At 38.6% G+C, this 26,709-nt stretch overlaps 2 protein-coding genes and 1 long non-coding RNA gene across 6 annotated transcripts in view; 1 reads left to right on the top strand and 2 right to left on the bottom strand.

Moving 5' to 3' along the window:
* The window catches only part of hectd4 (HECT domain E3 ubiquitin protein ligase 4), a 37,792-nt gene extending 24,666 nt beyond the window's left edge, over positions 1-13,126 (bottom strand). Inside the window, exons 1-20 of one of the 2 annotated variants that reach the window (XM_008419091.3) lie at positions 12,440-13,126; positions 9,263-9,816; positions 7,377-7,466; positions 7,163-7,290; positions 6,576-6,684; positions 4,963-5,101; positions 4,566-4,736; positions 4,269-4,461; positions 3,998-4,159; positions 3,174-3,287; positions 2,949-3,089; positions 2,628-2,863; positions 2,359-2,501; positions 2,210-2,280; positions 2,010-2,115; positions 1,779-1,899; positions 1,517-1,645; positions 971-1,095; positions 211-364; positions 20-123 (exon numbers count right to left, since the gene is read on the bottom strand). In XM_008419091.3, the coding sequence (XP_008417313.1) occupies positions 20-123; positions 211-364; positions 971-1,095; positions 1,517-1,645; positions 1,779-1,899; positions 2,010-2,115; positions 2,210-2,280; positions 2,359-2,501; positions 2,628-2,863; positions 2,949-3,089; positions 3,174-3,287; positions 3,998-4,159; positions 4,269-4,461; positions 4,566-4,736; positions 4,963-5,101; positions 6,576-6,684; positions 7,163-7,290; positions 7,377-7,466; positions 9,263-9,816; positions 12,440-12,586 (3,137 nt within the window). In that variant the 5' untranslated portion in view covers positions 12,587-13,126. The remainder of the gene's footprint in view (positions 1-19; positions 124-210; positions 365-970; positions 1,096-1,516; positions 1,646-1,778; positions 1,900-2,009; positions 2,116-2,209; positions 2,281-2,358; positions 2,502-2,627; positions 2,864-2,948; positions 3,090-3,173; positions 3,288-3,997; positions 4,160-4,268; positions 4,462-4,565; positions 4,737-4,962; positions 5,102-6,575; positions 6,685-7,162; positions 7,291-7,376; positions 7,467-9,262; positions 9,817-12,439) is intronic. The other variant, XM_008419092.3, reaches the window with a different exon arrangement.
* A 369-nt stretch (positions 13,127-13,495) lies between these two features.
* LOC145552773 (uncharacterized) lies at positions 13,496-15,218 on the top strand. 2 transcript variants are annotated; one of them, XR_014088877.1, is made up of 4 exons: positions 13,496-13,962; positions 14,263-14,397; positions 14,576-14,713; positions 14,824-15,218. It is a non-coding gene; the product is annotated as an uncharacterized LOC145552773 (long non-coding RNA). The 2 variants fall into 2 exon arrangements; XR_014088876.1 differs by having other exon boundaries at positions 13,498-13,962; positions 14,576-15,218.
* Positions 15,219-16,576: 1,358 nt separating this feature from the next.
* On the bottom strand, positions 16,577-26,442 carry LOC103470556 (uncharacterized). 2 transcript variants are annotated; one of them, XM_008419094.3, is made up of 7 exons: positions 25,807-26,442; positions 24,168-24,300; positions 23,444-23,578; positions 20,524-21,482; positions 17,272-17,401; positions 17,007-17,126; positions 16,577-16,882 (listed from the first exon to the last, which is right to left on the bottom strand). In XM_008419094.3, the coding sequence occupies exons 1-7, from the start codon at positions 26,336-26,338 to the stop codon at positions 16,699-16,701; spliced, it is 2,193 nt and encodes a 730-aa protein (XP_008417316.1). In that variant the 5' UTR covers positions 26,339-26,442; the 3' UTR covers positions 16,577-16,698. The 2 variants fall into 2 exon arrangements, with proteins under 2 accessions (XP_008417316.1, XP_008417317.1); XM_008419095.3 differs by lacking the exon at positions 17,007-17,126.
* Between the last annotated feature and the right edge of the window lie 267 nt (positions 26,443-26,709).

Genomic DNA, 26,709 nt, shown 5'->3' with positions numbered 1-26,709 from the left:
TCCGCTTTGGAAAACTCACTTGTCATCAGCAGTACATGCCTTAGCTCCCTGCCCGAGAGAGCCACCGACAGGTAGAGGATCCTCAGTGAAAAGGAGAGACTGAGTCTTAAGCAACAAGGCAGTCTAAAAAAATTAAAATAAATAAATTTGCATATCTCTTACCTTTCATCATATGTAATAAAATATTTCTAGAAGACTGGCCATACTGACCTGGCTGGTATAAAGCACTAGCTGCACCAACTGGGGCATGAGGGCATCAGCAAGGGTGAGCGTCTGCAAGGTGGGATGCATCAGAGAAGTCAGTAACACTGGTAAAAGGTGCCCAAGCATGGTCGCCTTGGTCACCTGCTCCAATCCCTTTAACCTGAAGAAGGAAGGAAAAGAAGGAAAAACGTAATCACATAAAAAAGTAAAAAGATATACATTTTACAAAAAATCTCCCAAAGGTGTTTTTATAACTTGCTATGACAGATAATTTATTGAGTATGGCTTGTTTAGAAAAGAAATAACACCTTGACTCGTGTTTTACTAAAATGTGTTTTGTGATAAAATAGCTAAACAAAAAGGTGGAAAGATAAAGTGTGCTAATCTTTACACACTACAAAAATTAAGATTCACTGGGAAACTGACTTTTGACCAGTGAACTGAAACGCCTGATCATTTTCCACTGAAAACAACATTCTTCTGTGTGGAAGCTGTTACTTTAGTAAAATGATTCAGTGTTAGCCGTTTTCCATTCCACTCAACCTTGTTTAATAATGACTGCTATTTCTCCCACATAGCTAAGTGTTGACTATGCTTCTAATATAAATAATTAATGACTGCACACAACAGAAAGGCGACTTTGAACACTTTTGTTATCTCTTCTTATAATATTCCTACAAGAGAAATAAGTACAAATCTGTACTGGCCAAAAAAGTCTGATAGATACATCTCTATTCAATTGAAAAGGATGCAGATAAAAGCTCACCTGGTCTCTCTGTCAGAGATGTCACTGTTAATCAGAGCAGTGGTCACCTGCTGCAGGGTCTCCAATACTTCATCACAACCCACCAGGATTTTGGTTGCTAGAGACAAGATGCTGCTCTGCAGCTCCTGAGGACAACACAGAATAGGCCCAGACTTACGTAACACTGCCTCAACATTTTTCAATAAAGCACAAAATCCTAAATCAATACATTTCATCCATTTTTGTTTATTGTAATCTCTCCATATTGGGACCCCCCCCCAACCCCCACAATACTACACCTCTATCAACTCCTCTGAACCCCTGAATTCTGCTTGTAAAGTAGAAAGCGTGCACCAAAACGCCATTATTTCTAGAAAAGGTTATTTGGGTCAAAATGTAGCTTACATTGAATACTATGTAATGCTACATTAAATACGTGCACTGCACAACCTTTTAAGTAGCATCCATACAAAGTTTAATCGTCCATTGCATAACATCATTGCTTGATTTCTCGAAGGCACATACAAAGATTGAACGGTGGTAGGGGTAGTTAAAGGGGATGTTTACCTGTACCTTCATTGTTTCCCCTTGCAGGGAGCTATCACTGTCATCACTTTCATCTGGACGGATAAGAATGGTGTTACTGAGGAGGTGATTTTGAACAGCCATGAGGTAGCGCAAACAAGGTGAGACCACCTTAAAAAAAAAGAGAGAGAGAGAGAGAGAGAAGAGTAAAAACCATTGGTAGATTGTGAGATGGTAAACTTTTAACAGAATGTGATTTGTCTGCATAGTTGATATTTAAGATCTGCTGAGCAGATTTTCATACTGGTACAGTGGAGAGCAGCTTCTGGAAGTCATCTCTGGCAACAGTCTGACATTTAGTGATGAGGAGGCAGGACTCGCGGACAACTGTCTTGAGGACATAATGTAGAAGCTCATCGTTTAGTCTGAAAAAGATAAATAGTTGAAACATTTTGAATGAGAAGATTTCTATGAGAACATAGAGATGTAACTTGTAACTAAAAGTGCATTTTGTTGAGTAAGAGCCATCATTTACCTGTAGTGGTCATCATCTTCACTCCCAAACCTATTCTTCTGTAGTTGTTCAGCCAAGTTGGTGAGAATTACGTCACGAAGTTGAGACAGGCCACTGTTTCTTTCACCTGAGTATTCCCCGTAAAGAATGAGACTTGATGCCATCATACACATTTAAAACCACTACTTAATTATTTATTTTTTCCCCCCCAAAAAAATCACCTTCAGTTAAAATGAGTTTCAGTAGTTTATTTAGTTCCGTCTCTCCTTGATACAAAGTGTTCAGGCCGGAGCTGCATATGCAGAAAACAAGTAGAACTGTTAGAGAAAAAGATGACAATAATTATTGAAATGAGGTATGTGTGACATACCTGATAGCCAGACACACTTCTCTCTGTATCTCAGTTCCTATCTGATCCACTGGAGCCATGAGCAACTGCCACAGGAGCCGGCCAGATCGACGCACACTCTCTCTATCCTGCTCCGACAGGGGATTGAAGAACCTGAAAACCACCTTGATAAGACAACAAAACAGATAAATGGCTCAAAAACAAAGAACTGGTAGTTCTCTTATCTGTCATGTAATGAAAATGCACTGTCATTTGCTGAGTAACTTAACCTATCAAGGTCCGTGGCGTACCTGGAACACTACCAAAATGCAGCGGATAATGCAGGTATCTCTATTGACCATGGCCTTCTCCATAATGTCACAGATGCTGCCAAAGTGACGGGCTTCGATGGGATGCTGTTTACCCAGCAGCGCTTCTAGGGGCAGACTGTTGCTGCTAGCTGCCAGCAGGTTCAGCTGGTGGATACACATAGCACCTACATGATGAAGTAGCTGGTTGATCACCTCTCCAGTGGCCACCGTTTCCTCTGTCAAAAAACAAATTTCGCAATTGAACACAATTCTGAACTGGTTTCGAAAAGATGACATGGTATCGGTTCTCGCTGGGTCTACCTTTGGGTTCCTTGATGACATGGCTAACACCGAGCCTATGGCACACATGATGAAAGGCTTGGTTCCCAGGATTACACCACTGATCTATGTAGTCACTGGAGCATGTCCAGATCAAGTTGTTCAATGCATCATAGCATGAGCCTTTAAAACAAAGCATCAGAGAAACCAATGTAATGACACGCTAATGTAACAACACAACTCACGAATGGCATCGTTTGGACCCACCTAGCCCTGCTACCTGGGCTCCCCTGCCAAGAGAACTGCCAGGAGCATCAATGAGGTCAGCGCGGCTGCTGAACTGGCCGTCAGCCAAGTTGAAGACCAGGCTGGAGGCTAAAACTAAAATGAAAAACAGAACATGTCATGCTAACTAACAACAATTTAAGCAAGCTAGTGTTTACGGTAACATGTACAAGCAGCAGCAAAGCTTAAAAGTACTCTAAAAGCCAAACAAGCATAACATTATGAAAACCAGCCTAGGAGTGAGTTGGTCCCCTTTTGCCATCAAAAAACCTGAAATACAGTCTCCACTAGACCACTGAAAGTGTGCTCTGCTGTCTGGAACCAAGATTCTAAGAGTTATTCAATTCCTGTAAGTCAATACTGCAAACTTGTTGCAGAGTAAAAAAGCATTTCTGAATATTTTTTGCCTTACTGCAGGGCCTGTCATTCTGCTACCGGGCTACAAAAATCCGAGGATATCAATACCATGAAAGGGCGCGCATGTCCTGCAGCTGTAGTTAGGTAGGCAGTAAATTTCAAAGTAACATAGACGCCAGGACCTAAGTTTCCCCAGCAGAACTTTCTCCAAAGAATCACACTGCCTTGTTCAGATGGTGTATTGTCAAGTCATGAGTACCTCAGGTAAGCAACTAACATTTTGTGTAATGTGTGTGTGTGTAATGTGTCCCGCCCAATGATGTCTATCAGTGGTCATAACGTTATGCCTGATTAGTATTTATGTGAATGTTTGAATTTAATAAAATCGGTTTTTTTTTAAAGTATCTCTGCATTTCTAAAGAAAACTGAAATTGAGGTTTTGTGCTTACTTTTTAGAGAAGACAGGCTGCTGGTGCCCCCGAATAGGGAACGAGTGGCAGAACTCCCAGACACACCGGGAGGAGAAACAAGCATCACTAGGTAGGTGCCACACACATACATCGGAGTCTTTCTCAGCGTCTTCAGAGGGAGGCCACAACTAGTGTTTACAGCTGCAGAAGAATTAGATGCCAATTTGTCATACGGGGGAAAAAAATATTAAAACTAAATATTACATAATTTGTTATGTATTAGGCAATGTAGTAGATTATCTGTTATTACCAGACTGTTCCTCTTTGACAGTGTTGGTGATTGCAGAGCCTGTGAGAGCAGCCAGTGTGGCAGAATGGGAGGCCCGGAAGCGTGACATTCGACTCAAGAGAAGTTCATTCAAGCACTTGGAAGACTCGCCCTCTTTGCGAGTTAGAATAACTCTCTCTTGCAGGATGTCTGCAACACACAGCCCTGTCTGCGTCTGTGCCATGGAGAGGATAAAGAACACCAACATGAATTGAAGAAGAAGGAAAAAAAAACAAAATGAAACATCTCAAGTTATACTGCAAGGTATGTAGACCTCACCGACAGATGAAAAACATCCATGAAGACAGAGTGGCCTTTCTGTGTCTTTTCGTTGAGACTTGCTGGGGACCAGACCCAGTACAGATAAGTTCCATCTGAGCAGAGATGGAGTGTGGTCATGCTGCTACCCACGGGGAAGTGATGGGCTGGCATGGGCACAATCTGGCACACCTGAACATATAACAAAAAAACAATAGAATGGTATCAAATACATCTAGAATTTTCTATTTTCTTATACTATTCTCCATCTTTTACCTTCAGCGTGGTCATTCACAAAATACATTCATGGCAAACAGATACTGCACATTATATGAATATGTTTTTATTACTGCTAAACAAAACATTTGTTCAACACATTAAGAAATTTGCTTTGCAATAGACTGAAAATAGGCAGTACCTGTAGAGTGAAGGGATCAACAACCTGGCACAGCTGATGAGGCTTGGCATCAAAGGAAGAAGGACGGTGGAGGAGACGACCGCTGCTGAACACAACCCAGCCAGGCTCCAACTCTTCATTTCGACAATACACAAAACCCCTGCGCAAACATGTTACTGTTATTACTATTTATCCATACTGATACAATATTTGAGTAAGTTAAAAAATCTCACGGCTTTTGAATACACGTGATAACAAAGTTAATGATTTTTTGGATGTTGTTTTTTTAACTATAGGGGCCCTTAGTGACAGCTATCAGAAAGGAAATGGGCAGAGAGAAAACGAGGGGAACTAATGCAATAATGGTGTAAGGGTCAGAAATCAAACCCAGGACAGATACTTCGAGGACCAAAGCCTTTTTATGTGGGACACCCGCTCTACTGCTACACTATGAAGCAAATCCTGAACATTTGTTACTGCACATTTAGTGATTTTTATCGTTTTTAGTATGTTTTTGCTTTGCAAGAACCCATCTAGAAAAACAGAAACAAAGGATGGCTTTACAGTTTTAAAATTAAACTATCTTGTTCTTTTGTTGTTGTTTCTTTTCCCCCCATTTTTGCCACAAATAGAATGAGTTTATCTTCATCGCTACCACATCATTGCGCTCACATCCTTCAAATGTGAGAGTATTTCTGTCACAGTGGCAAGTGCCATTTAAGTCTTCTGCATCAGTCTATTTTCTGTTATTACTTACGGAGAACTAATAATTCTACATTCAGTCAGGCACGGCACACTTTTAATTTAGTTTATTCTTTGCGGTTTGGTGTAAGAGACAGCAGAGTTAACTCAAAAATAAAAACTGAAAATATTGGTGTCTCTGCAATTACTGGCAACTTGTGATCCTACTTTTAACTTCCTGATAGCTGTGACAGATCCCAGCAAAGTTCTCTGCAAAATTAAATATTTACCAAAAATGAACAAATAAATCACTAAAAATCAGTCTAAACATTTACTTCACATTTTATTTATGTGTACAGTCAATGTGACTAATTTGACAGACAACCACTTCATTTAATAAGAACCAATTGTGGCGAGGTATCGACTGTGCTCTTGAGAAAAGCGTCAGCAAGCTATCTGTCATTCTGTATCATGCTGGTAACAGCTACAATAGACGAGTGAACAGCATGAGTTGATAATTGTCAGCCCTGCTGCAAGACTGCGGCAATGAAGTTTATTATTCCCTACTGTGAGGTTTAAAAGGAACATTGTGGCCTTGTCTTTTTGCATCTCAAGTTAGTTTTCTCAGACTGAATCAAGCAACAGCTTGATTCTGTATTTCCAGAATAGTATTTGATTATTTGCTTGTTTTATGCTTCCCCGATTTTCTTTAAGCTTCTGTGACAACACAAGAAAACCTGGCTCTTTGAGTTCCAAACACATGCCAGAGGAAAGAAGTCTTAGCTTGCTACAACAGCAAGCTCATTAAAATTAATCAACTTTTGTCTGTGCACTTTACATAGGGGTCTATAAAACATCCAGGACATAAACTGGCCACATCACTGCCTTCAGTGATGGATAAGTGAATATGTTGCTGTAGATGAAAATATGCAGTGGAATGAGTGTCACATTACCTCAATGTTCCATGTAAACCAGAGCCAATCTTGCTTAGTCCTCTCCCAGAAGAATTAGTGGTATACAGATATAGACCATCTGTGGCTAGACAGCGCCCTAGGTCTGTGTCTGCAAGACAAGAGGAAAACAACGAGAATGAAAAGGGGCGTTATTGATCAATCCGTGCATATATCACAAATATGCAATGCAGACTGCATTTTAAAATGTCATGTCTTTCTGTTTTTTTAAAAAAATAATATTAAAAACCTGAAAGCTGAAGCACTATGCGATTAGCATCTCTTTTTCACACATATTGGGTAATGTTACCTCTGGTTCTAATGCAAAAAAAATCATTATCAATCACAGAATGGCTTCCTAAGGCCCTTATAAGGATTTCGCCATATTTCTGAGTAATGCAGAGAAGCACAGCTCTTATAACAAACATGTTGTAAAGACAGTTCAACTTTTGATTAATCCAGACAGAAAAAATAAAAAAAACATTCTACAGTATATATAAGGAGAAATTGGAATTGGCTACCATCTGTATTGGCAGACCCAAAAATTCAAAAGTACAAGGGCCAGAAAATGGCCACAAAATTATATTTACCTTTACTTTCTGCTCCTCCAGTGGAATTGTCAGGAGTGGGCAGCATGTCCTCAAAGCCCCAAGACACACTGTGCTTACCCCCTAAGAGGCAGGATGGGGACCCCAGGCCTCCCTCAAGGAGCAGAAGTCTTGTGCAGGCAGGACAGGTTATGCAGTGGTTACATTTTGATAAATTAATAATTTTTTTCAGATAATCTAAATGGCTTCCCCCTACCTGTAAAGGACATCTGACACAGGAAGATGGCCCAGGTCTCTTTGTTTTTGCAGCAGATGAACTGTGTGAATGAAGGTCTTCAAAGAGCCCCTACGAGGTAGTTTGATATAAATATCAGGACCCAACATGAAACACAAGGGAATGAGCAATGCAGAATACTTTTCAATCCTTTGTATATCTTGTTTTATTTAGTAATTTTTCCCAATATAAAGACAATATTATAGTCCAGAATGAATCTCATCAGTGTTAAATGTGTAAACCTGTTTTATGCTTTGTGATTAACAATAACTACGCAAACCTAACTGAACACAAGCATGTAATTCATCAAACTATAAGAATATCTGTGTAAACGTAGCAACTCCAACATTACATTAGTATAAACAAAATACGTCAGCCCAAGTATTATCTTATAATAACAATTATCTTTAATATTTTCTCTTATCTTTACAATTATCTTTACTTTGATGTGTGTACAGCAGCTGGGGGACAAAACTACACCATTTGATTTGTATGTGCAACAACACAGCATTTGGCCAAACACCTACAAAACCAGGTTCTTAAAAAAAAGATCCACTCTGGCATATGTTTATGATTCAGAGTTTAACTATGCACATACAAACTTTTTTTCCCCAAAATTAAAATGTCCACATCTTGCAATGCAAAAAGTTTATTAACCACATAGCACATAGCATGTGGGCTTACTATGTGGGTTAGGTAAGCCCACATGGTTACCTAACCCTCATACATTAGTGACTTCCTAACCAAAGTTCCGGAAGAGTAAAGCTGATTGTCCTTTGATTAGCTCCAACTCGGGTTAAATAAAGGGAGCATTGCTAGATGGTTCCACACAACAAAAAGCAGACACTAAACAGCTCTCAACCTCAGCTGAGGCTAAACAAAAAGTGGACCATTCTGGTTTTGACAAGCTTATGTTTGTTGTCACCAACAGTTGCTAAGAATTTAGACACAAATGTAAACAGGCATTCTGTTCTTTAGTGTAAAAAAAAAAACATACATCGAATCACATTTACTGTTGGGGTTTTTTTATACAATGCTAATCGAAACTACAGCAATGGGAAAAACATTTTAGGTGTTAATCAGTGTTAGAGGTCAGCCAACAGAGCATGTTGCAGAATACAGAGAGCTTTCATTCTGAACACTGGGCTGTGTTTGCAGGGAGCAGAAAAGTGTGCTTATACCAAAAATACCTTACCGTAAACTAGGACATGTTTAAGTTTAATTTAACATTTCCTCTCATATTTAAAAAGCAAGGAAAAATGTATGAATTGTTTTGGTTTTTTAACCTTAATCAAGTGTTATCATTCATGCTGCATCTGCAATGGAAAGGAACTGATCAGATTAAGTTACATGCTAATTTTAGAAAATGTTGCTAATAATCAAATTTTTTCAGAGCGAAGTTAATGATAAGCTTCTGTTATTTAAACAAGTTTAAATAACTTACTAAGTAATATTTAATTGTGCTCATGGAGAAGCAGCTTTAAGTTTTAATGCTCCTCTAACCTGGAACAAACTTCCAGAAAACTGGAAAACAGTTGAAACATTGAGTCCCTTTAAATCAAGGCTAAAAACACTCTTGTTTAGAGTTTCCTTTGATTTATAATAACTGGAACATCAACCAACACATTTGATGATTTTGATTACGGAATTTGACAAAATGTAATGACTATTAAAGTTTCATAATTTGTTGGAGTGTTATGTCTTTATGGTGTAAAGGACTTTGAACTGCCTTGTTGCTGAAATGTGCAACACAAATAGCATCAAATAAACCTCCAGATTGTGTTGTTCTACCTATGTTGACACGAGCTATCAGGAAGACAGAAAGAAATGTGGTCTCAAGACCACGAGGACAGATGTTATTGACTCACCTGGCACATGCAAGGGCCACAAGTGCAGCAGCCGCATTTTCCCGCTGTCTCTGTGTGTGAAGAATCTGTGAGCGAGCCTTAGGCTGAGCCTGGCCTGACTCCTTGGGCTCATCTTCTAGCCAGGAGCACAGCAAGCCCTCCAGGCCATTGAGACAGTCTGAAGGCTCTTTGCTGAGGCTGAGTGGCTGGCAGTCCCGGAGGCAGGCTAGCAGTACTTCTGCCGTCACGCCGCAGAGTGCTGGGTCGCTGCGAGTCTGGGACTGCAGCAGGGGGAAGACCAGCAGTAGGGCGACACGGGAAGTGAAAGGAGCTTGCTCAGGTTGCTGGAGAAGACCTTGCCTTTTGAGCAAGGCCAGGGTCTCCTCATCGGCCCCTCCCGTCCCCTCACGGTCCTGCTGTTCCTCCAGGGCCAGCTGCCGCTGCGCCGCCCACAGGCCGCGCAGAGCGTTGAGACGGTATTCCAGCAGACGAGCGTATGCATTGCTCTGATTCCCGCAGACGGCACGGAGACGCTCTGCAAGCTCAACAGGGTTCTTTGTCTCAAAAGTAAGAATCTGAAGAAGAGAATAAGACTTTAAGTAAGATAAGAATGAGAACATGTAAAAACCATACAGCAAAATAGTAAAAAAAAAGCAATTATTTGTAAATAAATGTGTCAGATTTACAAATTCAGCATATTTTGGGGCTGTAAAGTATGCCTTGCCTTCTTGCTTCAAAACCATTTTTTTATATAAATGTTTAAAAAATCTTTCATATGTAGGTGTAAACGCAATTAACGTAACATTGTAGAATTAAGACAATTAATCTCAAAATGCATTTTATTTTTCCCTGTACAGACTAAAATGATTAATCATTTCCAGGAAATAAAGTCTTGTGACTACAGTCCCTTGGTCTAATGGTCAGAGAAAGCAAAGATCATTAGGTATAACATATCAAAAGTGAAACAATGTGCCTCATGTGCACTTAGGCAGCATTTCACATATTGATTACATTCTGCAGTACAGGAATCATAGGCCAGAAGAAAAAAAATCCATTTATACCATTTAGCAGGCACAATTTATATTGATTCAATTTCAGCAGTGCTTCTTATGTTACAGTAACACTCTTTCACTGGATGCTGGCCCTTCTCCGCCCTGGTCTGGAAAACACTGTTGCCACTTGTTTTAGGCGTCAGATAAAAAGTCAGAATTACAACAGCTATGAAAACGGAACTAAATTACTAAGCCAGCCTTAGAAATGATAGACATTGGGGCAAGATATGCAGTGAATTTCACAATAATAAAATTAAACGGATAAAGCACTGATATATATATATATTTTCATCCTCCATGAGTCACATTCTACTGAACAGCCTGTTTCAATCTCTTAATGACAAAGGACCAGGAATGTAGCTTACATGTGAACAGTTTTGAACTGGTGTATCTGTGAGTTGATCAAATATCATACAAATGCCTTGTAATTGGCTCTGATGTAAACATAATCCTGCACTGCCCCTTTAACAATGCTCTGTATCCAATACATCCACCTCAGATGAATAAACCGTGTTGTATGCTACATGGATATTGAATAATTTAATAGAAGAGATGTCATAAATATATCTGCACAGTGTTGTAATCCCATGTATTTTCAAGTACCACCTGCTCTACTTTGGGCTGGCTTTAGTGGAACTCAGATGAGAAACTATTCACAAGTAAATGACTATAATGGAAAGATAAAGTCAAACAGCTATTAAAATAAGAATCCACCTCAGACCAAGCTTCAGATTCAATTCAATCAACGTACTAAAACATCTTTAAATCGCAGTTTTCAACATCATTTTAAACTCACAGCAGTCATAGTGAATTTTGAGGTACAGGTTGGTGAGAAAACTTCTGTTTCCCAAACTCTGACTTGTGATGCTTTCTTGTTCATCTTTCCTACTTGTAATTTCTATTTGTGGAAATTTCTATATGCATTGCCTGCAAATATACATCTGCATGAAAGCTTCAAACAGGTGCACAGCTCATCTATGGTTCTGACATTCATATAACTTGAACAAAAACCACAGCATGTTGTCAGCTGTGTGTTAGTGCAGACAGTGTTCAGTTTGACACTAGAATTACATTGAAATCAAGGAAAACAAATGACAGGTTAATTAAATCACAAGTTGAATGACCAATTCAGAAAAAAAAGAATATATGGTGATTACATGACAGGCTAAATATGTAAAGGGATGAACAGCAAGTTGATAATATTTGCTGATTTGCAATTTGCAATTATAAAGCATTTGTTGCATATCGTGTTAACAACTGTAACAACTGTCTTTGTACATTCCCATATGCTAAAATATCATCTGTTTATGGATGAAAATACGGATTTCAAGCTGGACCTGTTACCACAGAAATCCAGTGGTAGCATACAAAGACCAGACTTCAGCTCATAAACATGTGACATCACGCCCTTTACAATCAGAGAGGCAGCACAAGCTCGCGCTTATATAAAAAAGCCTTCACACTGAAACATCGAGGCTGTAAATATACATTATTACTGCAGCTAGAAGTTTCGATAGTCATCATTACGAAGTTAGACGAATTTAACCCTACGAGAATATCCGGGTTTGATTCAAAAGGAAATCAAGTCGGCATTTTAGAGAACATAATGAACATCTGCATTTATCCATCTACTCTCAACTAAGTAACTAAATCGAATAGGTGTTAGGGGTAAAGGTGCGGAATACAGGACACATGTAAAACATGAAATGAAGATAAAACATGTTTTGTATGTGTATTACATTCTTATAGGAGACAATAGCCACCATTTATTTTTTTACTTTATATGAATCCTTTGAAGATTTTACGAAGAACTAACAACTAAATAACCCGTTCTTCTTAAGATTTAGTCAATTGTAAGATGCTTGGTAAGTTTAATACTGTTACACAACGACATTCGCGATTGCAGTAAAGCTTTTACTTTGAAAGCAGCAGGGAAACAGTTGGGCTCTGACAGCGAATCAATAACAAGCAAAGCAGAAAACTTGCAAACGTCGGTACTGCTGTGATCCCCGAGACTGTTTTGCAGCAAACGTAAATCATTTTGCAATATAATAAACGTAAAGATCTCTCCCCAAACCCTCTGCGTGGGAACGGTTCTATTTATAAATGTGTGATACATGCTATGAGAGAGACGGCTTTCACCTACCTCCTGCTCAGTGTCTCCCTGTTCCGACACTCCAATCTCACTGGGCAGCTCGGCCAGATCCGTGACCCGTATGAGTCCGTCATGGAGAAATATCGTCTCCTCCTTCACCGAAAGCCACTGGGACGAGTCCACAGCCCCGGAGCCCATCACTCTCTCCTCCGACAGTGATGCCGAAAGAGGCAAACATTAAAAATTCAGTGACAGAAAGTCAGAAACGCCCCAGACAGCCTGCTAACCACCTACAACAACATAACTGCCTTAACTGTCGCAGTCTTATCTGACGGCGGAGTCTGGCGGAGCAGACTGTGGTGCTGGGAGGAACCTAACACACGACAGCGAGCAACCAGCACCGGCAGCCCCGCTTCACACTACATCACTGCCGAGCTAACAGCTGCTTTTGCCTGGTTGCCTTAACTAGCCGGAGCTGAGCTAGCTTACCGCACGGTACCGTTTTAACGTTACCGACCACAGTGGGCGTGACACTCGCGCTAAAGCCAGTTACCGCGTCGCTGTTTGCACAACAGTCCATTCAGGGCCCGAACTGCATCTCTGGCGATCTCATTTCACGTTCAAAACGCCCTCGCAGACAGCTCCGGTCCCGGCCAAGCCGCTGTGTCAGAGCCTGGAGAAGATAACGGGAGTCACCAGGCCATGTTTCCAAGGCCAACTGACGGCTCCCAGCATGCATCGCGCCAGAAGAATAGCTGTCTAGCTGTCAAAAATTCATGAGCTCATTCATACACATGACTCAGTGTGAGACTTTCCATTTTTGTTTATTTATTTTTTTCTGAATTAAGAAAATAGTTTTTGATCAAACTGAAAAATTGATAAGATTTTTACATTTCAACAGACGTGAGTTGTGAAAAAAGCTGAAAAAAAGCTTAATAATTCCCATTTAACCATAAAATAATTGAAAATTGTAACATTTTCTTTTCCCACTTCCTGGTTTTCTTTTTGTTCACTTGTGTTACCCTGCAACGTGACTGAATTACAGTGAATTATGATTAATGCAGACTGTTGCTATTTAGGGTGGACCAACTCCCAGGTGAAAAAGTATACTTTAGTATACTTCAAACATACTTAAATTTGTGAAAGTACACCTTAAGTATACTAATTATTAAGTGTACTACCTATAAGTACAGTATATCTGAAATATACTAAAAATACACTTGTACCAATTTCGAAATTAGTACTTTAAACACACTTAAACATAATTGTACCAAAATACACTTTTAATATATTAAATAAAAGTATACTTTAAGTGAACAAAATATGAATGAATATGTATGTATGAAGCAGGGAAGATAACAGACGCTGTTCAAATTTGCCATTTTTACTCGCATAATATTGCCTTAAAAGTAGAGAGGGCCTTGACAATAGTTACTAATTTTGGTAAATTCAAGCTGGTGACGTCCTAATCCGAGTTAGACGACAACACAACGGGACAACAACCGATGGAAATGAAATGTGTGTCACAAAAGGAGCCCAGAGGGACGAAGGCTGCTAAGTGTTGCTAGCTGGTGGTAAGTTTGCTTAATAATTATCTTCGTTTAATTATGAACAGTGCAGTAAAGATATATAACTTACTTTGGTTTCTTAAATAATTATTTTATCAATTTTATTGTGACTTGTATGATTATTACTATAGCAATCATTCCGCTTCATGTTATAACTGCATGCAGGCTGTTTGTTGCGACTTATACTTTTAATTCATAAACTAACTTGGTTTTAATTAAGCTCCATAAGACAGAGAGACTTTGATATTGTGAGGTTGTTGTTCTAACTCGTTCATCAATAATTTTCTCTTCAACATATGTTTGCAGTCTAACTAAGCAAATGAAGATGAAAGACGAAGCCAGAGAAATCAGGTGTTAGAAAACCTAAAGACTTTTCTGTCTCAGAAGAAGCTCTGATCACCAACCAGCTCTGAGGATGAACCTCCACATTGTCTTCATGATGTAAGTTTGTTTTTTCAATAAGGAGCTAGCTACATTTTCAACAACAAAAACTGCTGTGTTACCAACACTAAGTGCTTAATAAACATGATTTGATTTAAAAGTAACTGGAAAGAATTTTTCTCTTCTTGTTAATCTAACATTTATCTTTCATTTTTTTTAATTTGTTGTTGACTTTCAGGGCCCTGTGATGGACTAGTGACCTGTCCAGGGTGAACCCTGTCTCTCATCTGATGGCTGCTGGAGATGGGCACCGCCAGCCCCCCTCACCACCCTGCAAGGATCAGTGTGTTCAGATCATGGATGGAAAGATTTTAAGGTAGTTTATCTCCTTAAGTCCACAGTTAAAACAGCTTCATAGTTGATGCCAACATCAACTGATTTTATGACATTGCTGACTATTTTTTTTTCTACTTCTAACATAAACAGGCAAAGAAGACACCCAGAAATGTTTTTCCACCCCAAGCATCCGGTCCCAATCATCATCAGTTCTTATGATGTCACATACATGGCGAGTCCACAACGTCTTAAAATTGTAAGTATTATTTTTTTATTTGCCATTTTTCTGTTCTCTTTAAATACAAATACTTTCTCTGTTTAATTGCTCTATTGTTCTTTTTTGTAGGTTCCTGTAAGGTGCAGTGAACGAGAATGTTCTGTCATTGATTTTCACTTTCATGTTTTATTGTCACACTTAAATTTTCATGTTCATGTGTTCACTTTTGATGTGTAAACTGATCATTTATGTAAAGTTCATAAAGTTGTGAGTAAAATTGGACAATTTTAAAATGTCGGTAATAAAACAAAATATTTGAATTACCTTGGGGATCTTGTGTAATTAATCTTTCCATGTAATTGTAGCCTAAAACAATATACGTACTGTAGTGTAGTTATGCATGTCATGTACAAAATAGGTACGTGGGAATAAAGACTTTCACGAGTAATTAAAATTGTAGTTTATTATCAATAGCAGGAAATCAAAAATAAAAATTAAGTGTAGTTTAAATACATTACTAATATATTAATAGTATATTTAAAATATATTTGAAGTATATTAAATATATATTTTTAATATAATTCTGAGACAGAATTATTGCACTCAAAATATAATAAAGCTCTGAAATATATTTAAAAAGTATACTTTAAGTACTAAGTACATTTGAAGTTGTTCCAAAAAAAGTACGTATAGTATACTAAAATATACTATTAGTTGTAATTTAATACTATTTAAATACTACTAAAGTATACTAAGCACAAATTATTTGTTTCAAAATAGTACAGTTTAAGTACATCAATAAAAGTATAATAAAGTATGTTTAAATTTAGTATACTAAAGTATACTTTTTTTTCACCTGGGAACCAAATAGTAGAATTTGTGGGTAATCACTTTTCACCTGCAGGACCATATCTGAAATTTTTTTTTCCTCCCTTATTAATGTACAACTTGTTTACTTCTGTTGTCTTTGGCTAATATATAAATTGGTTTAATGTTCTGATACACTGAAGTGTTACAGACATCTAGAATAATCGGAAATCAGGAACGGGGGCAAGCATCTTTTCACGCCGCTGTAGATTTAATTTGTAAACAAATCTTTTGGAGTTTTTTTTTTTTTCTCCGTCACCTGTATCTGACTGTGTAAGGCCCCACACATGAGTAAATGTGACAAACACAGACAGTATGCCTATGTATGTCCAGTGAGGTCAAGAACTTTGAACTTTTTTTTTCCTGCGTAAAATATGTTTTGTTTGCGAATCATTGATGTTTTGCCAATTCAAGTCATTTGGCCACTCTGGCATTCCATACACATCAGAGGCGCTAATCAAAGATAGTATGCCCTTCATATTTTCTACTAACAAATTCACACTGGACACATCTGCTCAGCAACCAGTTCCCCAAGGTACAGAAACCAGGAATTGTTTTTGAAGCCGCTCTTTATTCTGATGGATTGACATATAAAACTTCACACAATTGAACAATAACATGCTAAAGATTTCAACTGACAAGATGCACCACACCACCAAGAAATAACCTATTAGCAGTTTTCCAACCCTCCATATTATCAACCTTTACCGGAGGCACGCTCTCAGACTTGTGCAACAATATTGGGTCATTTATTTTTATGATAAACCAAAAAAGGCATTTCCGTGAGCAGGGAAAAATAAGGGAAATGCATGAAGCACATTCATGTCAAAACTTGTTTATTTTTGGTAGTGGAAGATGAAATCATCTTCAAAAAATAATTCTCCATGAAAGATGATGAAGCTCTTAAGCAGCCTAGTTACCGCACCCAGCTCAGTCTATATTCATTTGAGCTGCGCCATGATATCCGCTCTCATCTGCAGCCTTAGGCAATACTTATGAAGACGGAGAGGAATCCTTTTTTTCCTGCCACTGGTTGAAAATCTCATCGCAGCAGAGTCTTTCTTTTCTTCTCTCTTCCTAAGTGCTTGATGTAGTTCAGAGGCCTTAGTGAAACCTCCAGAACATCTAGAAAGGAAACATAAAAAAATATCAACAAGTGAAATCAGTCTTATAATTAGTTGTACAGACAATCTGTGTGTAGGCTTCCGACAAGATACGTTGCTTAGACAAGAACTTTAAGGCTTGATACCTCATCGTGCGATTACATTTACTCTCCTTTGGCAGAGTAAAGCAGTCTTGAGAGACAAATTCTCTCAAGAGAGAGCGAGGAGGACTTGGTTTCTTTACATTTTTGATTTGAACTGCCAAACTGCGGGATCAGAAAAACCCAAGCAAGATTGTTCGTCTTGTATTAGATTTGACAAATTCACAAGCAGCAATAAAGTCACACATCACAGTTTAGGAATGTGAATAAAAGCATGCAATATGATTAAAAGTGAAAGAAACATTTTTACCGGCTTGTGCAGTCACAGTGATAGGCTGTCTTGGACTCCATGTTTGTCAGATTATATTTCTTCGCCAAAGGTGGAATTTTAAATTTACAATCATCCAGATGTTTGAGGCTTTGGCACAGGAGCTCATTATCTGATGACAAACAAACATCTTTAAACGAAGTTTCAACCATCTGGCCTAAACTTTCACTCAACTACAAAAGGAAATTTCCTAGGAGGTTCAGGAACAGCCTAGAAACCACAAAGTCTTATAAAAAATGGAAGATGTTGGAATATAGAAAAGCCAGTTGAGCTTTAGCATGTATGAAAAGGTTGTCCAAGAAAGAAGCGCCTGCTCCAAATGTGACTTCCTAAAGCATTACACATATTGGCAACTTTCCACATGGCGCCAAAGATTTTTTAATAAAAGATTTGGTTAGAAAAGATAAAAATTAGGTATTTGTTCACAATGACAAGAGTGTTTAACAGAACCAAGAAGAGTTGTCAAATATCTATCCAGAATTAGGCCAGAAGCCTGATGACAGCTGCAGAAACTCTAGACCAGTGTTTCTCAACATTTTTTGGACCAGCGCCCACCTAGCCTTTATCCAGGTCCCTCACCGCCCCCCACCAAAGAATTTGTAGGCTACTTTGCACTGACTATTATTTTATCATTAATATTACTATCACTATTGTAGATTTTTTGATTTTTATGCTCGTTTCTGTATTTATCATCAAAAATAATTTCCCAGAGAACAAAAAAGTCATGGGAATATAAATTCTTTTCACAGGCGTCTAAGAAAAATGCAATGAACATTCAAGTTAAAATTGGTAGGCCTAACAGCAGCCAATCAGAGTAGAAAAAATATTCTTATTTTGTGCCATTTTCTAGTTGTTAAATATTCCACAAAATGACCAGATAAAAGATGTACAACATGCCAGTTTAAACTTTTAACTATTTGCAAAACGATTGAGCTTTGCAACATTAAAACATGGATAGAACTGTAACTACATTAATCATAACTCTTCTCTTCAGTGTTTCTGTGAGTTTCTGGTGGTGCAGCTCTGTGCTGCCTTCAGGAGAATGGGACATCAGAGTATCATCCATAAAATTTCACCCACATGGCATTTATTGTGCAAACCAGAGCTTTCAGTGGAAAAACAAAAGTTCCAGATCCTTTTAATGCCATACAAATATGAGACAGAAACATGGATTATGTCTTTATATAGACCTGTCTATTGATTTATAGATTAATAGTTTTACTGGACAGAAATTACAAAGAACAAATCTGGTTCTTAATCAAATCCTAATGAGTCAATTTGAAAGTGTCATGGAGTCATCAGCCTCATGACATTAACACTGACATGAAAAATAATGTTGAAGAAATAAATATATCAAATCTTATTAAAAACATAAATAAGTGATAAGTTCTTTACTGTTATGGTCTGAAAGATATATTTATTCTCAGTACTAGATATGGTCTCAACAAACCCATGACATTTCAACAATATTATTTTACCTTTATTCTGTTTATTCTTGCCATACAGTCCTCTGTATTAATTATTGCTCGAAAGGTCTTGCCATACCAGTTTATTCCTTTGTATTTAGTTTCTTAGTTTATTCTTGCATTTTGTTCTTCATTCATTTCCATTTAGTTTCCTTTGATTAGTATTATCCTCTCTTGGTTTATTGCTATGTCCACTTTAGTTTCTTTCCTGTTGCTAGATTTATTTGATCATTTATTGACGCTCACCATCAGTCATCTTCACTCGTCAGCTGCTGCGCCGCCTAATCGTCATGTGTTTCACATCATGCGTTGATTTTTAACTGTTCAGCGTCGGATTCTCTGTTTTTATGCCATAATTCACATCTAGTTCGTTGCTCCGTTTTATGTCCCGCTTCTCCTGTTTCAGAGTTTTGCGCAATGTGTGTGTCATATTTTTTTTTTGTTTTGTTTTTTTAACACCCGATGGTGTGCAGTGTTCAGGAAACGTATCGATGGGGAAAAGGCAGACTGACATAAACCTTTTAAAACAACGGAAACAATTTCTGCGTTCTGATTATTGAAATTTAAAAGTGCTGTGGTATGTTGTTCTATCACACTCGTTTCAGACCGGACCACTTACAGCACCGGTGTTAACGCTATAAAATGAACGCTCTCTATCTTGGTATCACCCATGGAGGTTTTTTTTATTTAAATGGGTTCATTTTTCAGAGGGATACAAAGTCTTGATTTTAGTAATTACATGTTTATAAGAGCAATTTTCTGTTATCCTTCCATGGAAGCGGGCAGCCTTCAAACGGAAATAAAACACTTTTTAATATAAGTTGCTGCTTTGACATGATCACAGAACTGCCAAAACATATGTACAAAAATACCAGACAAAGTGAATCACAGCAACGTCATCAGCCGGTGTAACGCTGAACTGATGCAGTGAAGCTACTAGTAGCAGGAGAGGAGCTGCGCCAAAACGTTTACAGAAGCTAACAAACACTGAATAAAAGAGCAGCTGCCATCGATGCAGTTGCAGCCAAGCATGATTTAATGTTACATAATACAATTTTACCAAGTTGCTCAAAGTCTAAACTGGTACTGTTGTTCATATAAGGTGTAAAGTTTACCTTCTTCGACCAAACGCCCTCCAAAGCAATCCCAGCGCCCCCCTTTTGTAAAAATGTCCGCCAGCTCCCCCTGCCGTTCTCTGAACGCCCCCAGGGGGGCGGTGCCGCCCACGTTGAGAACCGCCACTCTAGAGGTTCTTGCTCAAGGAACACATAAATTGGAATTTGCATTCCAACAAGGCTTGTTTGTCAGAATGAAAGTAATTTTTAAAAGTAAAACATTTGAAATAAATATTAGTTGTAGTTTTCATTCTGCCAAACAACCAAAAATGAGTATTTGCCAGTAAAAAGCTGAAACTGTCATCTCATTATTCACTGAAAATTCCTTATAAGCCATATGCCTACCATAGAGACAAGAAAACGTCAAAACAGAAGTTATAAAATAGTAATGTCACAACCGAATCTGACATGAAATATTCACAGATGAACTAGTTCATTTGAATTTCCTAGACTGTTATAAGCCAAGCCGTCAAATGGCATTTTAGGAGTCATTTGGGGATTTAGTAAGAAGATTGTGCAAAAAGCTCCCGAAAAGAAATAAGAATTGAACAATATTTATGTTCACCACAAAGAGAAGCAGAAGCTGATGTTGGTCTAAGTGCTGCATGTGAGCAGGCCATCCTTTTGCTTCAAAGGCAACCACATTCACTCACCTGTCATATTACGCTTCTCATCGTTTTTTACCAGAACGTTCTCTGCACGGATCCTTTTGGTGGTAGTATGACCCAAGGGCTGCTGACCTGCCTGCTTCCATAATACATGGAAATCCAACTGCTTTTGTGGTTTGTCCTTTTTATGAAGAGAGGCCATCATCTTTTGTTCTCGTGTAATGGGGGTTGCAACCGTAGCTGCACTCCAAACAGTTGCTAGAGTTTCCTGGCTGGGTGTTCCTGCTTTATATTTCAAACGTGTTCTCTTATGATTGACTGGCAATCCCCCTGCATATGTATTTGTCGGTGTAACGGTCGTTGTGGGAGTTGCTGTTTGTTTTACACAGATTTTACAGTGCAGTCGAGGAATGTCCCCACTCACAGACATGCTGGATCCACAGCATTTACTGTGCTTTGGGGCTTTCTTTTTACCTTTTGCTTGTTTGGTTACTCCTTTGACTTTTTTCGAGTCTTCCTGAAAATTTTGCCTCCTTGTTAACGCTGGAAAATGCAAAGGTATCGCTTTAGGTGATATTTGTGTTGAGGTAGTTGTAGGGATGGCTGGTGGAATGTTGCTTTTCTGTGCACGACCATAAAAGTCCTTTTTCCTTTTCTTCATTTTGTCGCCTCTTTTCCTTGTAGAAATATGTACCTTCTTGACTGTTTTGGGTTTGAGTGAAGGTCCTTCTCCAGAGAACTTTTCTTGCCTTTTGCATCCATTCCCCTTTGTCCTTCTGCGGTGAAACGTATCTCCTCTAGGTGGGTCTCTGAGGGCACATCTATGTTTAGAATGCGATGCCTTCCTCTGAGGGTTAGACGCAGGCCTCTCAGATAAATGCTGCTCTTTACTGCTTGTTAAATTCTTGCTGTCTGTGTGAACATGTTTGCCTATAACATCAGAGCTGTTGTAAGGTTGGGGGCTTTTGAAGACGGCATAAGGAGCCTCACTGGCCTTTTTGCACCTACGGAGAGAAAACATGCACAGAGTTAAGCCATGAAATAAAAGACTGCATGAAAATTACAAAAAACATGAATTAGGATTTTTGGTAATATTCAATTACAAAGAAAAATATTTATTACCAATTGACTAATTTAAAGGTACAGTAATTCATGTAAATGTGGTAAAGCTGTACAGGTACTCAAATTCTTGATTATTTTCAAAGTTTTCCCAAATTAAACAGTTCCACTGCTTTACAAGAGCTAGTTCTTAAGTGAATCTGTACTTGATCTTAGTGCAGAGCTGATTTGGCATTTGTTCTAGATTAGCTGTTTCACTTCAATTAGACAGATAAAAAAAGAAATAAATAAAGAAGCAACAGCACTAATTTAGAGATAGAACCACTTTGGTGGATAAATCCACTTTTTCATCCCAATAATGCCAAATGTACTTGTTTTTCAAATATATTTTTGTAAGTCTAGTCAAATCACACCAGATTTAATTTCAGAAATATACCCTGCATACAGAGGAACAAAACAACAGTCTTCAGGACAATGGTGCTACAAACAGAGGCATGGGACAACATGAACTAAAAATAAACTAAAAGCTTAACTAAGGTTAAAATACAAACTTATGGCAGCAGCAGTGCAGCTTAACATTAAAATCGCATCAAAATATACAGCTTACAATCACTGGTCAGGGATGTATAAAGGATACTGTGCAATTTCTGAAAGTGACTGATTGCTGTGCAAATTTCGGCTCTAGTGGTCTTTATTTGCTGTTTTTAGACAGGATATATTCAAGAGAGAAGGGAGGAAGACAGATAGCAACAGCAGGCAGTAAACCTGGGCTGGCTGCTTCGAGGACTAATAACCTCTGGGTGTGGAGAAAGACCCACCATACTGCAACACAAATGAGGCATTTTTGACACCCACGTTTCTTCTGCCCTCTGGTGGAGGAGCTTCTGTTGTTATTTCACATATCAGTAACAGAAAGGGTAGAAATCCACCCAACATTATACAATATACACCCACACATTAGACAAGTCTCTACTGTTCCTCTTGATATGAGAAAGAAAGGTAGTACCATCAGAGGAACATAGGATAATGCACCCACAACTCAGGCAGTAATGACTTAAATGTCTACTGCACAAACTGGAAAGAGACTCTCTGTCTAAACTACAGTTCTGTGGCTCTTTAGGTCATCTGTGGTGCCTCCTAATGCCTCTGACAGATAATATTATAGAACCCCGCAGTGTTTTGATATTAAAGGGCAATAAGGAAGATTTTCACCCCAAGAGTTTCCTCAACTGAATAACAGTAATGCTACAAGATGTATCTCAAAATGGTCCAGTGTGTTCCTTTTCTGATATCAATGTACTTTTTGAAATTACTTGCTTGATATTTTGTTCCACAGTATAGAACATTGCTTCCAAGAAATTGCAACCATCCATCTCATTGTAAAGATTTGATCTTTGTCCTTTATTATTACTGAAAAAAAAAGAAAAAAGAAAGAGAAAAAAAATTAATTCGGGTTGTTTATTGTAGTAGATTTGGGGAAATGCTATATAGTGCTGTGTCATACTGTTAGTAAAACATAAAAACATTATTAATACATGACACCTAAAAGCCAACACCTGATGTACCAATTAAGATGCAAAATTATTTTTAGAAATCCATGTAATTTTAATTTTTGTTTTATATTCTAAAAATAAATTGTTCAGGCTTAAGAGTTCATTTTCTGACCATTATTTCTTTGACTGTTAAACATTTCTAATTTTTTTACTCTCCTTGAGACCAAGATATGCCTACAGAGCAAAACCTTAGTTCAAATCTGTTTATTTAGAGTTTATTTAGCAAGTTCGAGAGAAAAATGTGGCTTAGTTCAACATCTCCATAAAGGAAAGTCCTGTTTTCCTTAAAAACAAATGTTCTGCCTATAAGTATGCAGTCCAAGCAACAGCGTCAGTGTGTCTGCCTCGCTTACATCCCCCACCAGTACATCTGTGTGCAGTGCTTCAGCTGCTTCAGCTCAAAGCAGGGAACCTTCAGGATGTTGAAGAAGCTGTAGCCCACCATACTTGAAATGCTGTCATTCATGCCCAGGAGGCACTGTCGAAACCTGACAAACGGAGAGCAGGCATAGGTTAAGAAAATATTCAGTCGCTCAAATACCGTGTAAGAGCCCCCGTACTGCTGCCTTGTTTTATTCTCTTTCTGAGATTGTGCATTTGCTTGAGCTGAATAATAATCTGCTATCTTGAAAACTGATATGAAAAAACGTAGAGGAATGATGTGGTGCAGATGTCAAAATTAGATGTGATCTCAGAATAAAACAGGATTCTCCATCACTGCAAAAAAAAAAAAAAACAGGGGAATGGACGGAAAGAAAGGAATGCCCATTGAATGACTAACATTATAGAAAACATGTTCACTCTTGAAAGAAACACTTTGCCTGGAAGACTAGTTGCCATGAAGTTAAATTGATAATAAAAAAAAACATCTCCAGATTTTCTTAAGCGTGTTTCAAATTTTTGAATGAAATATGAGGATGTAAAACCATAAAACTTCCAAAATGTCGCCTCAAAGCATCCCTAGGTGCTGCCAGAGCAGTATGAGGGGATGTAATTTACTGCTTGCAGGAGTTTTCCCGGAAGGCACACATGTATGAAATCCAGAACTCACTTTAAGTAGTGCATTCGGAGTCTCACCTTTGGTCACACTCGCAGTGTGAGACTGTGAAGAAATTGGGGTTGAAGACTCCATAATTCACTCTGAAAGCTGGGATGATGTCTGAGCAGTGGTCATGTTCACGGCAACACTTATCTGCTCTCTCGAACATGCCTGCGAATGAGAGCAGGACCTTGATGTCAAAGGGTGTTTGCATGAAGAAAATTCAAGATTTAAGCTCAGTTAACGTGATTTTAATTAAAATTTATTTTGAGGTGAGAGGCAGCGGTTTTCAAATAAACCCAACATGTCTAAGGTGAACAGAAAAATATCACAGAGGTAAATGCATCAATAATGTATATTTGATTTCTCTTTTAAAACATAGGAACATCTACCATGACTTGCAAAATACTCATACGCCCTTTTCAAATTTTGTCACATTGGGACATGAAAAGGATAGATGTTACCTGGTGCATATTTTTTCCCCATCCTTTTGTCTAAGGATTAAAAACTTTTATTAAAAGATGGATGGATGGATGGATGGATGGATGGATGGATGGATGGATGGATGGATGGATGGATGGATGGATGGATGGATGGATGGATGGATGGATGGATGGATGGATGGATGGATGGATGGATGGATGGATGGATGGATGGATGGATGGATGGATGGATGGATGGATGGATGGATGGATGGATGGATGGATGGATGGATGGTGTCCATTTGTATTCAGACCCTCTGTATCAGAACTTCTTATCGGCACCTGGTGGTCTTATTTATTACAACTGCGACTCTAGAAAATGTGTATTTTGTCAATTTTTTACTTTTTGTATTTGCAAATCAGCTCATGCTCAGTAAGAATGCACATGGAGAAACAGTGGACATTCATTTTCAAGTGCTGCCACAGATTACCAATTTTGCACATATCTGGACTTTGACTGGGCCAGATGCCTTAAGGTGAACCTCTACCCCAGAATAAAGTCTTTTGCCGTTATTTATTGTCTTGGTGCTGGGACTGCCCTGTATTCCATTTCCATTTACCTTTGTAATGTGACAAAATAAAAAAAAAAATGTAAGGGGAGAATAGCTGTGCTGCTTCCTTGCACTCTTTTCCCTCATTTCATTGCAGTCATATGAAATAAATGGAAAATCTTCCCAGATTTTTTCCATTCTCCCAGAACACATGTAGCTGTAGGCTATCAGTCCATCAATCACTCAAATGTTATTTGTATAGTACGTTTCAGCAACAAGCTGAAGCGTACTATATGCTAAAAACAGAACAATTCAAAATCATAGAACACACAGTCAACAATATTACATTTTGCACATCAGATTGTTGATTAATGCTTCATGTTTATGTTTCAAAAGTAACTCTAAACAACTGGGGTTTCAGTGCAGATTTATAGGAACTCAATGTTTCGGCTGTTTTGCAGTTTTCTGGAAGTTTGTTCCAGATTTGTGGCGCATAAAAGCTGAATGCTGCTTCTCCATGTTTGGTTCTGGTTCTGGGAGAACAAGAGCAGACCAGAGCCAGAAGACAAAGCTGTAATATCTCAAACAAACAATGTAAAACAAACAAACTTAATGTAGACTATCTGAGAAATAAAACCAGAAAAAGCTAATAAAAAAAAACCCCAACCCAAGATTAAATGCATCAATAAATTCAACATCCTCACCCAATTGTTCGTATCCTGCCGCTTTGCTTCCAGTGCCACACCACAACGTGCCTGGGAATATCCAGGATCGTTTGCTCCGGGTTTTCCTCTCTGTCTCATCAGTCCTTCTCCCCCCGGTGAGCTCCGGTGTGGGAACCACGGAACGTACGAGTGCGCACGGAGCGTCCGGGAACAGCAACAGACTGATGTTAAACTTCTTGACAAGTTCTTGATCCCAGGCCTCATTCCTGTCGCAAAAGGCCCGATATCCTGCGGCAACATCTGGATTTGAATAGATTTCGCAGCCTGCCAGCCGCAGGTCATCAGACCATTTGGTGAGATACAAGAAGCGCGCACCGTTGGCGCCGTGGCGCAGAAAGGTGAGGAGCGTGTGTCCGTCGGCTGGACTCGATCGGAGGCAGGACACACCTGGTCCAGGTGTGTGTTGTGTCTTGGAGAAACCGAGCCATGGTAAGACGAAAACAGCTCGAAGGAACCATCCGCTTTCCATCCCAATGTGTGGGCGAGCAAGTCCTTTAATGTCTGCATGCATACATTCTTTTGTAATGACTGAGACATTGAGGAGGGATTTTTTTTTCTTTTTTTTTTTTTTAGCAAATACTTATGACTCTGATATAACTCAGGGATTGAAATGTGTTCTTATTGGTTCGTGGATTTTGAGAAATTTGACACTCACCTGATCACAGTCCCGTGAAATATAAAATCGTGTGCGAGGCCTCTAGATGGGGCTATTTTTGTTTGCGTCCTATTACTGGGACACAGCGTAACCTGATTTGCTTTTAAGTTAAATGGGGACCAAAATTGTATCAGGACGCTAAGATTGCATTGCTGTGAGTTTGGAATGAACTCAACTAGATGGAAACTCTAAATATGTAAGATGGCAAATAAAACGGTGTTGTTACA

The sequence above is a fragment of the Poecilia reticulata genome, chromosome 9 (assembly GCF_904066995.2).
Source record: "Poecilia reticulata chromosome 9, P_reticulata-male-v2, whole genome shotgun sequence".
Taxonomy (NCBI): domain Eukaryota; kingdom Metazoa; phylum Chordata; class Actinopteri; order Cyprinodontiformes; family Poeciliidae; genus Poecilia; species Poecilia reticulata.
This window is presented reverse-complemented; position numbering and strand designations above follow the sequence as displayed.

Excerpts from the sequence above, each read along its gene's own strand:
- LOC103470556 (XM_008419094.3), bottom strand. The coding sequence starts at position 26,338 with ATGCATGCAGACATTAAAGGACTTGCTCGCCCACACATTGGGATGGAA. Across the intron at positions 21,483-23,443 it reads CAGATGTACTGGTGGGGGAT|GTGCAAAAAGGCCAGTGAGG; the intron begins GTAAGCGAGGCA and ends TTCTCTCCGTAG. Across the intron at positions 17,127-17,271 it reads CACTGTGACTGCACAAGCCG|TTTGGCAGTTCAAATCAAAA; the intron begins GTAAAAATGTTT and ends CTGATCCCGCAG.